This window comes from Pygoscelis adeliae, unplaced genomic scaffold (assembly GCF_000699105.1).
Source record: "Pygoscelis adeliae isolate BGI_AS28 unplaced genomic scaffold, ASM69910v1 Scaffold411, whole genome shotgun sequence".
In the NCBI taxonomy this organism is placed as follows: Eukaryota; Metazoa; Chordata; class Aves; order Sphenisciformes; family Spheniscidae; genus Pygoscelis; species Pygoscelis adeliae.
The window spans coordinates 812778-828812 of NW_008824111.1; the positions used below are offsets into that span (position 1 = coordinate 812778).

Genomic DNA, 16035 nt, shown 5'->3' on the forward strand with positions numbered 1-16035 from the left:
GGTGTGTTGATAGATACAGTGGGGAGCAGTGAAAGGGTACCAGCTATACCATGGGTTCTGCAGACTCTACAATAGAGACAAAATGATCCAGAGATGTTTCACGTGGAGTAATGGGGTGATATTTTTTATCCTTACTATTCTTTTCAAATTATTGATAAAATAGCCTCCCTGTTGTTTTAAAGTTGTAGGCTACTATACGCCTATCACGTCCAAATAGCTCATATGTTTGAAGAGCTGCTCTCAGCAAGTACCTTAGCTGGCCTCGATGTCAGCTTCCCTTCTTGCTGCTCAACTCCAGAGCCCCCACTACAGTTAACTGTTTCACTGATCACTACTGTACCATACTCACAACATCATGGAAACATGAAGGACTGGTGACTACTTTGAATAACTAAGATTTGAGTAAAATATTTTACCTTTTGAGCCTGAGGGAGCTGGAAAACAACAAAACAGAACAAGCAATCATTATACATTAAATCAATCTGAACAGCTACTTTAGCTGTTGTATCCATAAAATCACAAACATAATATAAAACAAAGTATAAAGGAAAGAAACTAGAGAAACTAGGTTTACATTGCCAATTGATTCAACTTATTGAGGGCTTATTAACTTAGTTTATTATTTGACAGCTTCTCTACTAGGTATCAGAAAAGCGCCATGCAATTTGTTAAATACCACGATACTAAGAGAGGGGCTGTTTTCTCATCAGATATGGTATCACACTTGAACTGTGAAGTAGTTCCATCTTCCTGTACACAAATATAATTGAGCATAAAGATAGTTTTAGTTTTAAAACCAGCCACTCTTGGTTTGTAAACATCTAAACCTACACTTATTATGAATGAAATTGACATTAAAAGCGGTTTATCATATTAAAGTAGAAGACTGTATTCTCTATGACAGCGGAAAGAAAAACAAAATGGCAATAGAAAGTTACTGACTGCTTATGCAAACATATTATCATATATGCATAATATACAATAATGTATGCATAGAACAATACATTTCTGTACTGTAAACACAAGTATGATTATATGTACATATATGCAAATAAAAGGTAAGTGTTTATGCATATACGCATATTTATATCACACAGATGTTCTTAGACAAGATTAGCCATACCTGGTTGTATGCACAGTATTTACTGTAAGCAACAACTCACGTAAAAAGGCATGGAGAGCAGGCAGTAGACTCCATTACATATAAAATACCTTATTTATCAAGAGTTGAAAAATGGGTTCTGTTTTCACTTTAGGAAAAAGAAAACCCATGGTAGGTAATGGAGAGGAACTTAGAAAAATGAACTATTATAGGCACAATAGAGTTTTCCCTTTTTTCTGAATTCTTCTCCTCTTACTTTCATACTCATCAAGAAATTCACCATACACAGCAATTTAGCCTTGTGCTAAATCCACCTTCTCAGAAAATTTCTTTTTCCAATATATATTGTTTCTTTACTGGCATCAGCTGAACACAGAAACAGGCAGGTGAATCAATACCAAATGCAAAAAGACCTTCAAGATCTCTCGTGAGATACTGACTGACCTTTTGTCCTTGCTTTGAACTAAAACAGATAGAAAAATCAACTTCCATATAGTACTCTGCTAAAAGCTAATGTCCACATTAGTATATGTCATGAAAGAGAATTGTCACATGATCTCTAATTCACAAATACTGAAAGCAACCAGCCGCAATTTCTCTGTTTGCACAATATAAAACGTAACAAAATTCATGGCAGGGAGAATTGCTGCGAGTAAAATTTTTTCATCCTAAAACTAGAATGATCCAATAGCAACATACAAGCCATGATCACACTAAAGTATGACCTAGATGTGTTTCTTTAAAAGCCTGTTGTTTAAATAATTGATTATATAGAACGACATACACGGGTTACTGCAGAAATTGCAGATACCTGATGAACTGTAAATACACGAGCTAAATCCTGTATAACAAGTTAAAGCATTACTTAGAGCAGTTTAAAGCTTTTCTGAACATTTATCTACTTATTAGTCTTTGTCTTGGTAAACTACTTTGACTCTGATAAGTGGAAGCTTTTTCTTTTTTTCATTCAAACAAAAGGAGAAAGTTGCAATATGATTTTTTTAATTTCCTGTTGTAGCACTGAAACTGGTTTTCTCTCTAACACTGTGGGGTTTTTGGGGGGTGGTTTTTTTTTTTTTTTTTTTTTTAAATGCCAACTTCTTGCTAAATACATGTAAAAAATACAAGCATGCTTTCATTTGTATCTCAGATAAAGACAGATGCAGTAAAGAATGATGTCCAAATTTCCACCTTTGGAATAAATACTAAAGAACTCTACAGTTTGCCCAAGACTGCTACACATAGCAAACTCGTATGTTTTCATAATGAGCTAATTTGTATGCCATATTCTACAAAACAGTACTTCAAGTATGGTCAAGGCATCCAAGGCAACATATGCAACGTTAGGTACAGGAGTATCATTTCAGAAATACTTCCAGATAACATTCAAACTAAATTAGAAAGCTTATAGTCCACATACAGTGGAGATAGGTTCAAGGAGGGGGGGGAGGGGGGGACATTAAAAACCTGAACAAACACAAAAACCCAAAACACAAATGCATGCATACACACAATGCTCTATTAGGACTTCAAATTTAAGCTGAATCCTTATACAAATATTAGTACTCTCTGATATAATTTTTACTACTTGTTTTCAGAACTTGAGTGTACTCCTGTTTGAGCACATCCCTTCAGATACATATGGTTTGGTCAAGTTTTGCCATGTGAGGGAATTACAGTCAGATGGAATGCAAGTGAGGATTTCCTAGTAATAATTACCGCAGAAACTAGATGCTACACGCTTTTGTATATGAAACTATCCCTATTGCTTTTACTGAGATTATTTTCAAGAGCACATTAATAACAGTTTACAAATCAGAGTTCCATATCATCTATTGCTGAATTCAGCTTGTCAATCCCACTTATAGCCTTTTAGAAAATCAAGAATATTTCTTTGCTCTAAAATATTAGTAGTCAAAGCCTTGATTAAGAATAATAGGGTCAGCAGATGAGATGTACATTCCATTATGCTTTTTCCTGCACTGGCATTCTTGTCAGTTTTCACCTAAGCTTCAAAATCCAGGTTCGCAGTCTTTTCCTTAAAAAAAAAAAAAAAAAAAAATCTGTGTCTGTTACAGCCAGACAAATCTTCATTCTGTTGCTGATTTGAAACTTGGCTGTCATAAGATCCTATGCGTCAGCAACTCAGTTTAATAATTGCTACAAATTCCTTTGAAATAAACTATGGAGGTTTGTCTGACATTACCCCTTCTGGGAGGCCATAGGAAACAAATAATTTTCCTAACAATAACAGTAATAGTCCTCTGGTCTGACCCTTTATTGCATGGTCTAAAAACTGCCTGTCTCTGTGTAAAACCCAGCGGGTACCACTGATTCCTGTGGTTTGCTTTATACACTGCCAAGAGGCAGTTTTGCAGTAAACTATGTGATCTTTCCCTGGGCCTCAAAAAGCACTGCAGATCTACTTGTACCTATGGTACTATGCCATTTTGGTGTCTTTATTCAGCTCCAACCATACCAAAGTACCTCCTGTTCCTATTTGTTTTTCATTAGTGTCTCTTCCTCCCTCTGGTGATTGTCTCTAAAGAAGATACGTGATAGGGCATATATCTGTGTTACTTCCTCTTAGTTTACCATCTGGCTAACACATGTTTTATTAAAATGACTGTGGCTGGGGTGCAGGGAGGAAGTCTGGCCATTTGCTGCCTCCTGGTTGTTGCAGGTTGAGTTCGGAGGCGCCCTCCGAAGGGAAGCGTACCTTCCTCCACACAACTGCTTAGTAAGAAGAGGCTGTTGCAGTACTGCCAGGTATGGCAGGGACAGGAGCCTGCCGACCTATAAGCACCAGGGGAAACCCGAGAGGATTTTCTGATGTAGAAAAGACCACTCGGGGATCTTGATAAAACTGTGTAAATTTTGCTGCAACCTAAAAAAATGGATAGATTAAAGAGCAAGATTAGAGCATAGGGCCTTGCAAGGACACAGTGAAGAAAAGGGAGGGGGGTTTGTTTTCAAACTCTTTTCTTTTAATCTATCTTTCCCAGAAAACCCAAATTGTCTTTACCAAACAAATTTTCTTATTCTGTTTTGTATTGTAAAGAGCCTGCAAGCCCCCTGAAGTTCACAGTATGCTTGATTCCAGTAAGACATGTTGAGAATTCCACCTCTAAATTCAAGTCAACTTGGGGTCCTGTCACACAACATAACACAGAATAAATAACTGTAGGAGGTTTTTCAGTACTGTTATTGCACATAGTGTCATGCTTCCCACATTTGCAAATAATCTAGTATTGTTTTGAGCCTTTCATGGAAATGTGTTTGGTATTATCAGAAAAAGAAAAATTACAGACACTACTAATGTGGTAAAACAAACCAAGACAGGCAAAGGAGTCCAACATCAAGGATGTTGCACTATTTCTCGGATCAGATTACTGCGAGGCCAACATGAGTGAAACAGACAAAACCATAGATAGATCTGAAATACTGTCTTTAGAAGCAGGAGGCATATGTTACAGGATGAGTAGTTCTGCTAAGTGCTCCATGCCAGACCTCGTAAAAGTCTGTCTCCTTTCACCCTTAACAAAAGAAGTTCATAAAGACTGATTCTGTAAATGACTTCACGATAATTCCAAAACAAAAAGGCCATACACTTCTAAAATATTTTAAGGCCATTTCAACAATTTATTCAAAACATTATGTAGCTGTATGTCCTAGATTTCCAAGAAACTAAGTCTAAAAGTCTTAGAGGAAAACATACTAGAATTATAAAATTATTGTTCTGTGGGATCAGAATTCAACCTTATGTTTGTTTGAAGAATAGCAAAAAAATAATCTCCTGCAGACTAAATTATACTCAACAGTTTCTTGTTATACCAAGAAACTGATTTCTATTATTAGAGAAACAAAAATAATATAAATCACTACAAAATTAATTTTCCGTTTTCTATTTTTCTAATAACGATTGCATGAAATTCTTTTTCAAAAAAATTCTGCTATTGCAATATGTTTATGTTAAAGCATTCAAAAATAAAGAAATAACTCTTATTTTACAGTCACTGACCTCATTTCCACAGTCCTATTCTCCTGCCAAGCATTTCAGAGTCACCAGTCTCAGAAAAACGCTGACAACACTACTGACTTGATTGTTCCATAATCAGATACAATACAAATGAATAGAAATTAAGTACAAACGTGCCAGTAAATAATCAACAAGTATGAATACAGTTTTGATAGTACAGCCATTTCTGTAAACAGTTCCGGCTGCAACAAATTTAACATGTATGCATAGCTAAATTTATAGTGGTTTGCAATGTTCAGACTCATCCTGTACATGTCACATACGGACTCTGAATTTGGCATTGAATGTATGTATTAGAACTTTTACTTTTTGGAAATACACTTTCAGGAAAGATGTAAAATATTGTGGCAAGCATGTAGGTCCTGTACTTAACACTACAGCAAGGAGGAAGATGTTGCACGTATCAGTGAAGCTCCTCAAAAAAGAATGAGAGAAAAAAAAGGATAGAACACTTAGTGCGTACATGTGCCATGTACTCTATAATATAGGTTGGTTGTTTATGGGATCATATAATATGATTAAATGTAGGGGTAAATAATGGTTTATTTACATGTATAAAGAAATGCAAAGTATTTCATACATTGCTAGGCAGGCTTCCACAGCTCTTCCCAAAAATGGCAAAAAACTTGGGAGAGAATAGAAAGAACATTCAAACTCTCAATTTTTAGCAGAAAATGTAAATTTTCTGCTTTAAAATCTACTTGGTTGCTATAAGATACAGCATTTAAATATTATGATTTTGGCAATTTTTCTTTTACAATTTATGCACTTATTCTCCACTTCCTAGAACTATGTAAGTACTAGAGGCATCATGGATAATTATATGCATACATGGAGGAAGAAATAAAACTCAGCCTCCTACTGGGATGTTCCTGATGTTAAGATTTCAGTATAAATACTAAAAGAGTGACATTAACCTGCAGCCTACTGGGCCAACATCTCTAAGGAAAATGCACTTGATTTTTCAAGGGATTCAATACCAAATCCTTCTTTGTTCACATAATTGTTTTACTGTGCTACCACATATTTTGCAGTAACTACAGCATTTTAGTCAAGGATAGACTGTGCACTGTATGCAAAGTATACCAGTCAGAGGAAATGTAAATGTTGCTATGGAGAAGAGAGTCATAAAATATAGATGAAAACTACAACTCTAGTTCTCTCTTTAAAAAGAATTCTATAAAGATGACAGAAAGGAGAGAAGTTAGCTCTTGTGAAATATGCAAAAGAGAAAGCACAGGAGCTGCAAAGGTATCAGATTGGAATTAAGAAATAGCAGAGCACACTAAAAAATTACATATACATTCCAAACATCTTTGTAATTAAATGGCTCCACCCTTTGAAGATTTTACACATTTTCTAAAATACATAACTTTTTATTAATGTAAATGACTGAATAATTTCTGATGCACTGTCTAGCAACTGTGTTTTTAAAATGAATCATTAACAAAAAAAAATCTAAATATGCTCAACTTTTAAAATGGTTAATTAAGTCATATCTGTCTGCATCTGCTCTCTGAAGTTTGTGTTGAAGTTAACAGAAAAGAAATCCATACTCGTAGGAATATTTGTACATTTTCACTGTAGGAGTGATGGATTAAACACTGAAGCACACTGCCCAGAGATGTTCAAAACCCAACTGGATGCGGTCCTGGGCAACCTTGCTCCATCTAATCCCGCTTGAGCACAGGGTTGGACTAGATGATCTATGGGAGGTCCTTTCCAGACTCAGTTATTCTGAGTCTGTGACTGTGATTCTTTTAATTGCATAAACTAACAGTTCTCTCTATACAAAATATTTACAGGAAAGATTGTATTTAAATTACCCAGAGTGATTACTTTAAATGCAAAGTTTGGTTAGAAACTTCAGTCATAAATTTTTTTTTTTTTTTAAGAATTATGCTAATTTTAGAAATAAGCCACATGACTAAAGATCGAAGTAGCAGAACCAATTCATGAAATAAGACACTCCATGAACATTCCACACACCATGAACAAAATTTTGGCCTCAAGCAAGTGTGTTTAAAGGGAGTGAGTTATATTTTCATTATTACATCAATAAAGAAAAACTTGTTAGTGCAAAATAGATGTCCATGGTTAATTCTGTTTATATATGCAAACATATATTATGTATAAACATTACTGTATTTAGATTTCCCTATAGAAATTACTGATATAACTATTCTCTTATCTGTTACATAGTAGATATTTCCTTCCTAAACAAAAAGTGTACAAACATTCATGCATGGAATTGGAATATTTTTCTAAATATAGACAACTCCAAATAAAACTAATGGTTGTAAGATACACATCATGTAATTCTAAGTGACACAATTTACATTAAAATCTGCATATTTAGTCTTTTTATCTTGTACAGAAAACACTGAAAATAACACTTTCTAAAAATGGGATCGTCAGAATTAGAGTGCTACCAAGAGCAGAATAATTAAGAACAGTCTTTTCAAAATCTTACGGCAATTTGATTGTTGGATTATTAAGTTTTACATTTTGAGGGTGACCTTTAAGTTGTGGAGACAACTAGTTCAATTGCACTTCAACTGTGGACAACATGAACAAGAGAACTAAAAGTGCATAGTACATTTTCATTTCGCCATAAAGAAATTTAACACTGTTTTGTGAGACTGTAAATAAGTTTTCTCTAAAACTTGTTCTATTGGGTTGTTCTGTTGGGGAACACAGACTCACCTTGCATAAAGTGGGATAATATTATTTTAGGGGCTGGTGGTTTTGATAGTCCTTGTGGTAGCTCATGTAAGATCTGTGCGCTGACTTCAAATTTCTACAAGTTCCAGCTCTCAAGTTGTTGCAAATATTCTGGGTTACAAACACAGCAAGGATCTAAAGCTAATTAATATGTTCTGTAATATCACTAAGCATGAGCTCTACAATTGACTCTAAGAGGACGGATAAACAGACAAGCACCAGCAGCGAAGAGCTATCCTTTGAGGTGATTTCCTGTGCTTATTTAAACCTAGTGTCTGTATTTTACTGGTTACCAACACGTGGACTGCATAGTTATTCTAGCAGTGAATGACTACTTAGTAGGTTTTTTAAAATTCATACAGTGCTTGAAATGTTCCCATCTCTAAGCAGAGCTTCAGTACTAATTGCTAGATCTAGAGGCACAGGTCCCTAAATGTTCCTGGCCCTGAGAATTTACAGAAACTTCCAAACTGCTTAAATACATATTAGTATAAAATCTGAAGTTGTAATACAACTTAAATTACATGACTGGTGATAATTCCCATATTTCCATTAATGTAGTTTATTTAAATTTTAGTGACATAGTAGGTTTCAGGTTTGTTTTGTTTTGCTTTAATCAGTGTCAGTGGTCAGTCAGTCTGTCTCTTTATACTACCGGTACAGAAGTGAACATAACAATGTAAATAATTTGGAAGTATTATTCTAACTTCTGTTGCTACTGCGAAAATGTATGACATTACATTTCATTGACGATCATATTTCACGCTGCACACTAAGTTAACCTGAAAATAATTAAAAGAAATTTATGTCTTTGTTATTGTTATATTTTATATATATATATAATTTTTTTTTTACTGTTTTCTGGTATAGCAATCATATTATTACAGAGGAAACCTTTATGTCTTTTGCTGCCTCCAAAATTACTTTATTTACACTGCACATTGGGGTTTTTTGCTTGTTTGTTTTGAACTACTGTTTGGTTTTGCTTTCATATAAGTAATAGGGATGTAGTATGATTTTAATAAACTATAAGAATTGTCTGTGTCTTGAATGTGTCCCCTTTTCTTTTACCAGTCTACGATCAAGAACAATTTAAACTTATGTTATACCACCAGATCAGAGTTTACTACAAAGGTGAAAATATGAGCTTACCTACAGTGAAGTATCTAATTTAAGTAAAATTTTGAAGATACAGGAAAACAGTATTTTAATACTTTTCTCTTTTTGATGTTTCTCTTTTAAATTTTGTTAATTTATTTTAAAGTATTTACTATGCAACTTCTTTCACTGTGCTTGCTTTTAGCATTAGTTGATTTGCTAAAGCACCACAAACAGTTTAGAAAGCTAACAATATAAATCACATAAATTTTTATTCAAAAGATGAAAAAATACCGGAATCCCTGGATACCAAAAAGGTGTAGGTAAGTGGATTAAGAACTGGATATGGATTGTCAAATGATAATAGTTTTTTATCCCTTTTGTAGGACCAGAATTTTTCAACTCCAATTATAAGCAAACTTATCTTGAACGCTTACATAATAGCCCTTCAAAAAGCTTTTAGACATCCAAAGAGAATAACCAGGGAAGCCAGAACAGAACTAAGGCAGAAACTGAGAAAGAGCTTCTGATCATACCTTTAAAGTCTGGTAAAAAAAAAAAAAAACCTCAAGCTACACTCTCTAGTTAACCATGTAGTATTCAACCTTAGGAGCACTGAAGAGGTTTCACCTTGTATAAGACAATAATACAATGTTCATTTTGTCTACTACACAAGAGAACTGAAAACAATACACCTATATTCTAGACAACAAGCATTTTTTTTCAGCCTTGCTCTTACTCATAATATCAAAAGGAAAAGAAATTTCTAAAACTGAACATTACACATAATATGACATCCAACATACTTGTAAGATTCTGGTTCTTATCCATGTAAAATGGCATCAAATTATATCGTTAGGCTCCTTCTCCTTATATACCCTTTATACTCTTCAGTATTCATTACCATTTGTACCACCTCTAGAAAAACAGATAGTGTCATTTTAATTATTACTAATGCTAATTATTTCTAAATGAGACATTTAGAAAGTCTGTTAGGGAGGCAATAGATAATAGCAGGAGAATCCTTCCCAGAGAAATAGTTCTAGTAAGAGAAAAATAACTGCACTGTAGTAAAACAAGAGCTGAAAAAAAAAGTCATACTTGTGTTTCAAAGAAAAAAACAAAAGCGGGGTCTTTGTACTGTAAAGTCTTGTTCTGAATTACCAGGAGAGGGAGAGAGGAAGGGAGGAAGAGAAGGAAGGGAAAAAAGAATCGACCTCAGAAGATAGGTGCATATATACATACTCATTCATTTACTCATCTATTCTCACGTAAATGCCTTTTCACATTTCGAAAAAGGGCAAAGTCTTTGACAGTCCTTCTAGAAATGAATAATCATTTCTTAATCATAAATCCTTTTAGGAGCTAGACACAGATCCTCCTTCTCCCATGATAAAATCCACACTGGCCTCAAAGCAAAACCAAAGAAGAGCCTTACCCAATACCTATTAAAGTCAATGAGAATCTTGCAGTGAGTTCAGTGGGACTTTGATCTTGCTCTATATTAAATCTTACTTGCTCTACATGTCAATGTAAGACCAACAACTAACGATAATCACTTTCTGAGGAGGAATGAAAGTGTATTTGACTTAATGAATGTGTAAAGCAAGCTGGAATTTCTTCTAAAACTTAGATTTACTGATTGTGTTTGTGATTTTTAGCATGTTACTCTGCATTAAATGAGATTGCACTTCTAAAACAGATGTGTTTTTCTATAGTCTATTTTGTAATCATCCAACATGTGCTAAAAAGGGAATGGCTGTAAGAACATGTATAGTTGAATTATCCCAAACCACTCTTTTCTCCATCTTTTTTTCAGAGAGTACCATTTCTTCTGTGTGTCCAGAGCGCTGCTCTGCCAGAAGTGGAGGGTGTAGCAAGACTCTGCTTCCTTTCCCTTACTCTCTGTCCCTCTCCCTTACTCTCACAATCAATCCATGCATTTTAGGGCTACAACTTAGAAATCTGAGAATCCTTTCTCACTTGCTGTAGTTAGTGTTCACAACCTAGCAGGAGTGAAGGAATCTACCATGATGAAAGGTTTTTAGGACCTAGCTTTGCAAGTTTGTATTAAGCACAATTCGTACCAGACATTCAGTTTAACCTTGTGAATGTGCATTTAATAAGGAAGAAGAATCTTTTGCTGACATTTACTCTATTACATGTAAACAGCATCATTTCAAGACCAGTACAGTTTGGACTGTGACCACAAAACATGCAATGGAGAAACAGATTGTAAATTACTTGATGTCTCGCAGTTTCCTGTAGAAGTAAACATTTTCTTATTTGCAGGGGACACTATTTACAGGTATGAAGGCAAAACTGACCTATTGCAAGGTTTATACATAATTTTGTGTGAAGGACACAGGGTTAATAATAAAAAGATTTGTATCCTGTATAAAACCTGCCCTGACATCAGTGGACTGACATAACCTGTTTACAATATTTAATTCAATATGATTTTGCTTTCCATTATCTTTAAGCTTCTTTTTGTTGCAGTTGTTGATTTTTTTACTTTATGGTGAAAACAATGAACCTGTAATTGAAAACGGGAAGCTTTGGCTAATACCAGGACAAAGCAAGGCACTTGCAAAAATACTGTGGAATGTTTAACACAAACACAGGGGAAAAAATAGGGAAAGTATGGATTGAGTTTGAATGGCTGAAGTTCAGCACGCACGAATAAGACCAGAAGAATCAGGGATAGGGAAAAAATCAGCACTGAGAATCTCATCAGTAAGACTGTTACACACAATAAAAGTAATCTATCTGCTTTTGCTAACTAGAGGACTAAATTGATCTTGTAAAAACATGAATCTGTGATGCAAAAGATTCTAGGAATGTCAAGGCAAAGAAGAATGGAACTGGATTTGGGGGAGGGGAGGTTGTAATTAACTGGATTTTCTCTTTCTTACTTGCTTAGAAACAAGTCCTTCCAAAAATATTTTGAAATCAGCTGGTTGATTCTAGAAGTCTGATGCAAAGACTGGAACCAGTATAGGCCTCTAAGTGCTGGAACCCATTATCTTTTAGAATTAAAACATTGAACATTTTCATAGAGGGAACAATCTGCTTTGTTAGTTACCTAACAAATACATTCACAATAATTACTATATTTTATTCTTTTTTCCCCCACGTATCACTTCTGAATGAGCAAAACTCTTGCACAAATTTTGTATTTATCTAGCACAAAATACCTTGAAGGTTATGTCAGTAACCAATGGCCCAGAACTGCTCTGAATGGAGCAGTATGCTGGAGGGCATAATGAGATAGATACTGTACGCTTATAAGATTATTTGAGCTGATAAACAATAGGGAATTAATTTTAAAGGAAGAAAGAAGGCACAAAAGTGTTAGCACAATTTCATTTGCTAAGAAGAAGAAATCAACAGATATGATAATAGATCAAGGGCACTAGAAAGCAGCAGGAAAGGCAGCTTATGCACAACTACTAAATGAAAAGCTTGAAACAGTTTTTCAAAGGGAATCACCTTTTGTCTTATCAGTTTGCCTCTGAAAGGGCAAAACACCAGTGGATCCATCTTAAGGCACATCTCTGAAAGTTCAGATGAAGCATAAAGGAAAAGAAGGAACAAATTTCTTGCGAAAATGCTGCAATAAAAGCTACAGTCAGAAACCTAGGAATTGAGCTCAGATAGATGTGTAAATGTACTGTTTTGCTTTGTGAGGGAAGAAGGCATACTCCCTAAACCCAGAAAACAAATCTCCATAAAAATCGTGTTCAGGCTTTGTATAAACATTTGAGAATCAAATGTCCAATGTGTATTTTGGAAATAAGTTAACAATATGCTAAAATACTATGCTCTAGTAGCAAGGTGGCCATCACGTGTCTCCAAATTAGAAACATGTGTGTTTCAGGTTCGCATGCATAAGCAAAGCAGCTGATTTTATCAGCTAGCAGGGATGTACAAGACCAGAGGGCAGGTTTAAGTCTCTAATTGTTACAAGCATTACTTTTAAAATATATGATAAAACAAATAATTAAAAAAAAAAAAGCTCAGAAAATGCTCCATCATTTAACATTGTGAAATCTCTTAGGTGGATAAACTCCTAATCTAACAATATAGTCTTTGCCTTTCCTATAGTATTTTTATATCGGTTTGTGGGTAGGTTGGTGCCACAGATCTGGCTAGTGCTGCCATTATAAATGATAAAATGGCATAATCAATGCTGCTGCTTCTTCATTAGCTCTGTTTTAAGGAACAGGTTCTGTCTTCATACCCTTCTAATAAGTATGTAGCTAATGTATCTCACCATTCTAGTTTTACACCGATATTTTATCGCTACACTTTATCGAAAAAGCCATAGAACATTTTATGGACTCTTCACACTGCAAGTTCAATTCATCAGGCTCTATAAAGATTCACTCACTCTGTAGAAAGAGCTATATTTCTCTTGCTTTTTTTATTTCAGAAGCAGCTTTCTGTCGTCACTCTGCACAACTTCAAAGTTCAAAGCTTCCTAAGAGCTAATTTGACCTGATGGCCAAGAGCCAAGACTCTGATTTCTTGGAAGATCACAAATTTGAGAGCATTTCTAGATGATCTAAGTTAATTTCAAATATGCAGTTTCTCATTATTAAATACAACGCTTGTGAAATCTAGTTCAAGGAATAGTTTTGGCCTGAAGCAAATTTCTTCATCACCTTCTGCTCTTTTCCCCTTATTGCATTATCCAGCAGGTCAAGAAAATTTTACCCCTACTTCACTCCTTCACTGGAAGATCTCACAAGAAAAGGTCTCAAAATTCTTTCAGCTATCTCAGAGCTAGAACTCTTTGCAGACATTAAGGTCTTTTTTAGCCATGCTAGGATCTAAAATGTGATAAAACCCATTATCTTGTAGTTGGCTACACAGCAAACGTTTCGTGAAAATAAAAAACCTGATTATTGCAAAATCAGCTTTCACTGCTTCTCCATTTTCTTAAACTGAACTGTAACACAAAAAGGACAAGGTGAAGGAGGGAAGAAAAATTAAACTTTTCTTTCCTATAAAGGCAACTTGCTCTTCACTGTAACTCCTGACTTTTTGAGGCTTTAAGGTTTTAATCCAAGAAAGAAAATGTTAGAATTGTTCCATCAGTCTACAGAAGTATAATTGAAGCCCTGTAAACTGAGATTTAATACAATGAATCTGTCTTCTGTTTTACATCAGTGTAACTACAGGTACATAAATGGAGATACTACTGGTTTACTGCAGAGTCAATTAAAGAAGAATAATCAACAAATGTAACCCATATGGAATGCAAGCATATAGCTGACTTAGATAGTTTACTTTTTTTTTTTTTGACAGTTTTCTGGAATAAACCTAACAGTATTGAAAACTGAGGCCTTTATTATTATACAGATGTCATTGGCTGCAACAGAACAAAAAGACATTAGAAAGCTTTGTAAGTTGTATTGTTCCTTGGTATTAGTATACTGTTTCTAATGCGTATTCCCTTGTAGTATTTATGTGCCACTAAATAAACACTATTGTAAAAAAAAAAAAAAAAATCACGTTCTGTAAAAGAAGCCCTTAAATGGAATGGCCCTGTAGGCTCCTTGTGTCAACCCTTAGGGATTTTAAAGGTTTACCTAGAACTAGGCAATGTAAACTAATATTTAGGGGGGTTAAATTTTCCTCCCAAGAAATCTGACATCAGCGCAGGTGAAATGGCTCTTACGAATTCCAGAGAAAACACTTATAAGTGTTCTAAGCTTTCTCCTGCCGATACTGATGTTGCTGAAGATCATGCATTTACCAACTGATTAGATCATCTTTCAACTAATATTAAGGGAAATGCTTGCTTGGAAAGATCTGATCTGACAAAATACAACGGTGTGGACAAAGGTTGAACACCTTGCTGTCAAGCAGCAAGAACATCAGTAGGAAACATCCTATTACTCCTTGTAGAACAAAGTGTATTTCTGAATAATTTCTCCAGAAATTACTAACTTCAAAGAAAATATTATTCATAATGCCTGTGATAAACATTAACTTTCATGTGTATACTGTATTGTGTGCATGACTTGAGTTATATGTGAAATTTCCTGATTATACAAAAAGGAGAGCTATAAATAATGAAAAACTTCAATATCTGCAGAACAATAGACAAAAGAGATTATTTCCTTTTATTCTCTCTTCTTCTTTTCCTTTTTGCACTGAATTCTGCCGCTGCAGCAAAGCTCGAATGGCACCAATAATTTAATAAGTCTTTCTTACTATTTCAGGTTTTTACTCCAGCAGTGTAGTATATTACCAGTGCAGATAAAGTATATTTCATCTTCACCGCCCTCTTTCTTCCAGAAAGTCAAAGAATGACATATATGAGATCAAAGGATGGGATTTAGTACATTATACTAAACTCATTGCTTTCCTACATTATCATTTACCCTAAAAAATCTGTTATGGGAAAACTAAAGACAAGAACAGAGAGAAAAAAGGTAATATATCTGACAAAATAGCTACAATTTCCTTATAATTAACTCAATTTCACTCAGAATGGAGGCAATAAGATCAAAGACAGACAGTTATCAGCTGTGAATGTCTTTAAGTAGTTATTTTCACTAAGAACAGATATATCCTCCTAAATGTTGGATTCACCATAGCAAATAGAGATCTAGAAACAAATTCTCCCTCTAGTTAGTGACTTGTCATCTTTTGATTTTATTTCTGTGTCACAACAAAACCAGAAAATTCCCTGTGAAACAAGCTGGAAATGAAAAGCATTTTCTGTCCTCTCATCCCCTCACCTAAAGGCACTGTATGTCATTGGCAGACTGCAGCTGGAAATGGTCCCAAGCTGCTCTATCTCTAGTGTGCAGGTGTCTGCAAATGAGACCAATACCCTTTTGGCATGAATATGCCCGTTAATCAAATTCAACAGCAGAGCAATTCTCTGTAATTTGTATGTAGTAACTGGTGGAAGGACATCCAGCAGGCGAAACCTACAGACATTTGTAATTCTATGGATTCTTTTTCACATACATCCAATCAGTTTTCATATAAGAAGAAACAGTAATTTCGTGCAGAGCAATCATGTCACAAGACACACCATATTTACAGCAAA

The 16035-nt window shown here is 34.8% G+C and overlaps 1 protein-coding gene across 1 annotated transcript in view; it reads right to left on the reverse strand.

Annotated features, from left to right (window-relative positions):
- CACNA2D3 (calcium channel, voltage-dependent, alpha 2/delta subunit 3) overlaps positions 1-16035 on the reverse strand; it is a 481287-nt gene that overhangs the window by 139022 nt on the left and 326230 nt on the right. The window contains exon 15 of the mRNA XM_009334218.1: positions 417-434. Coding sequence (XP_009332493.1) covers positions 417-434 — 18 coding nt within the window. The remainder of the gene's footprint in view (positions 1-416; positions 435-16035) is intronic.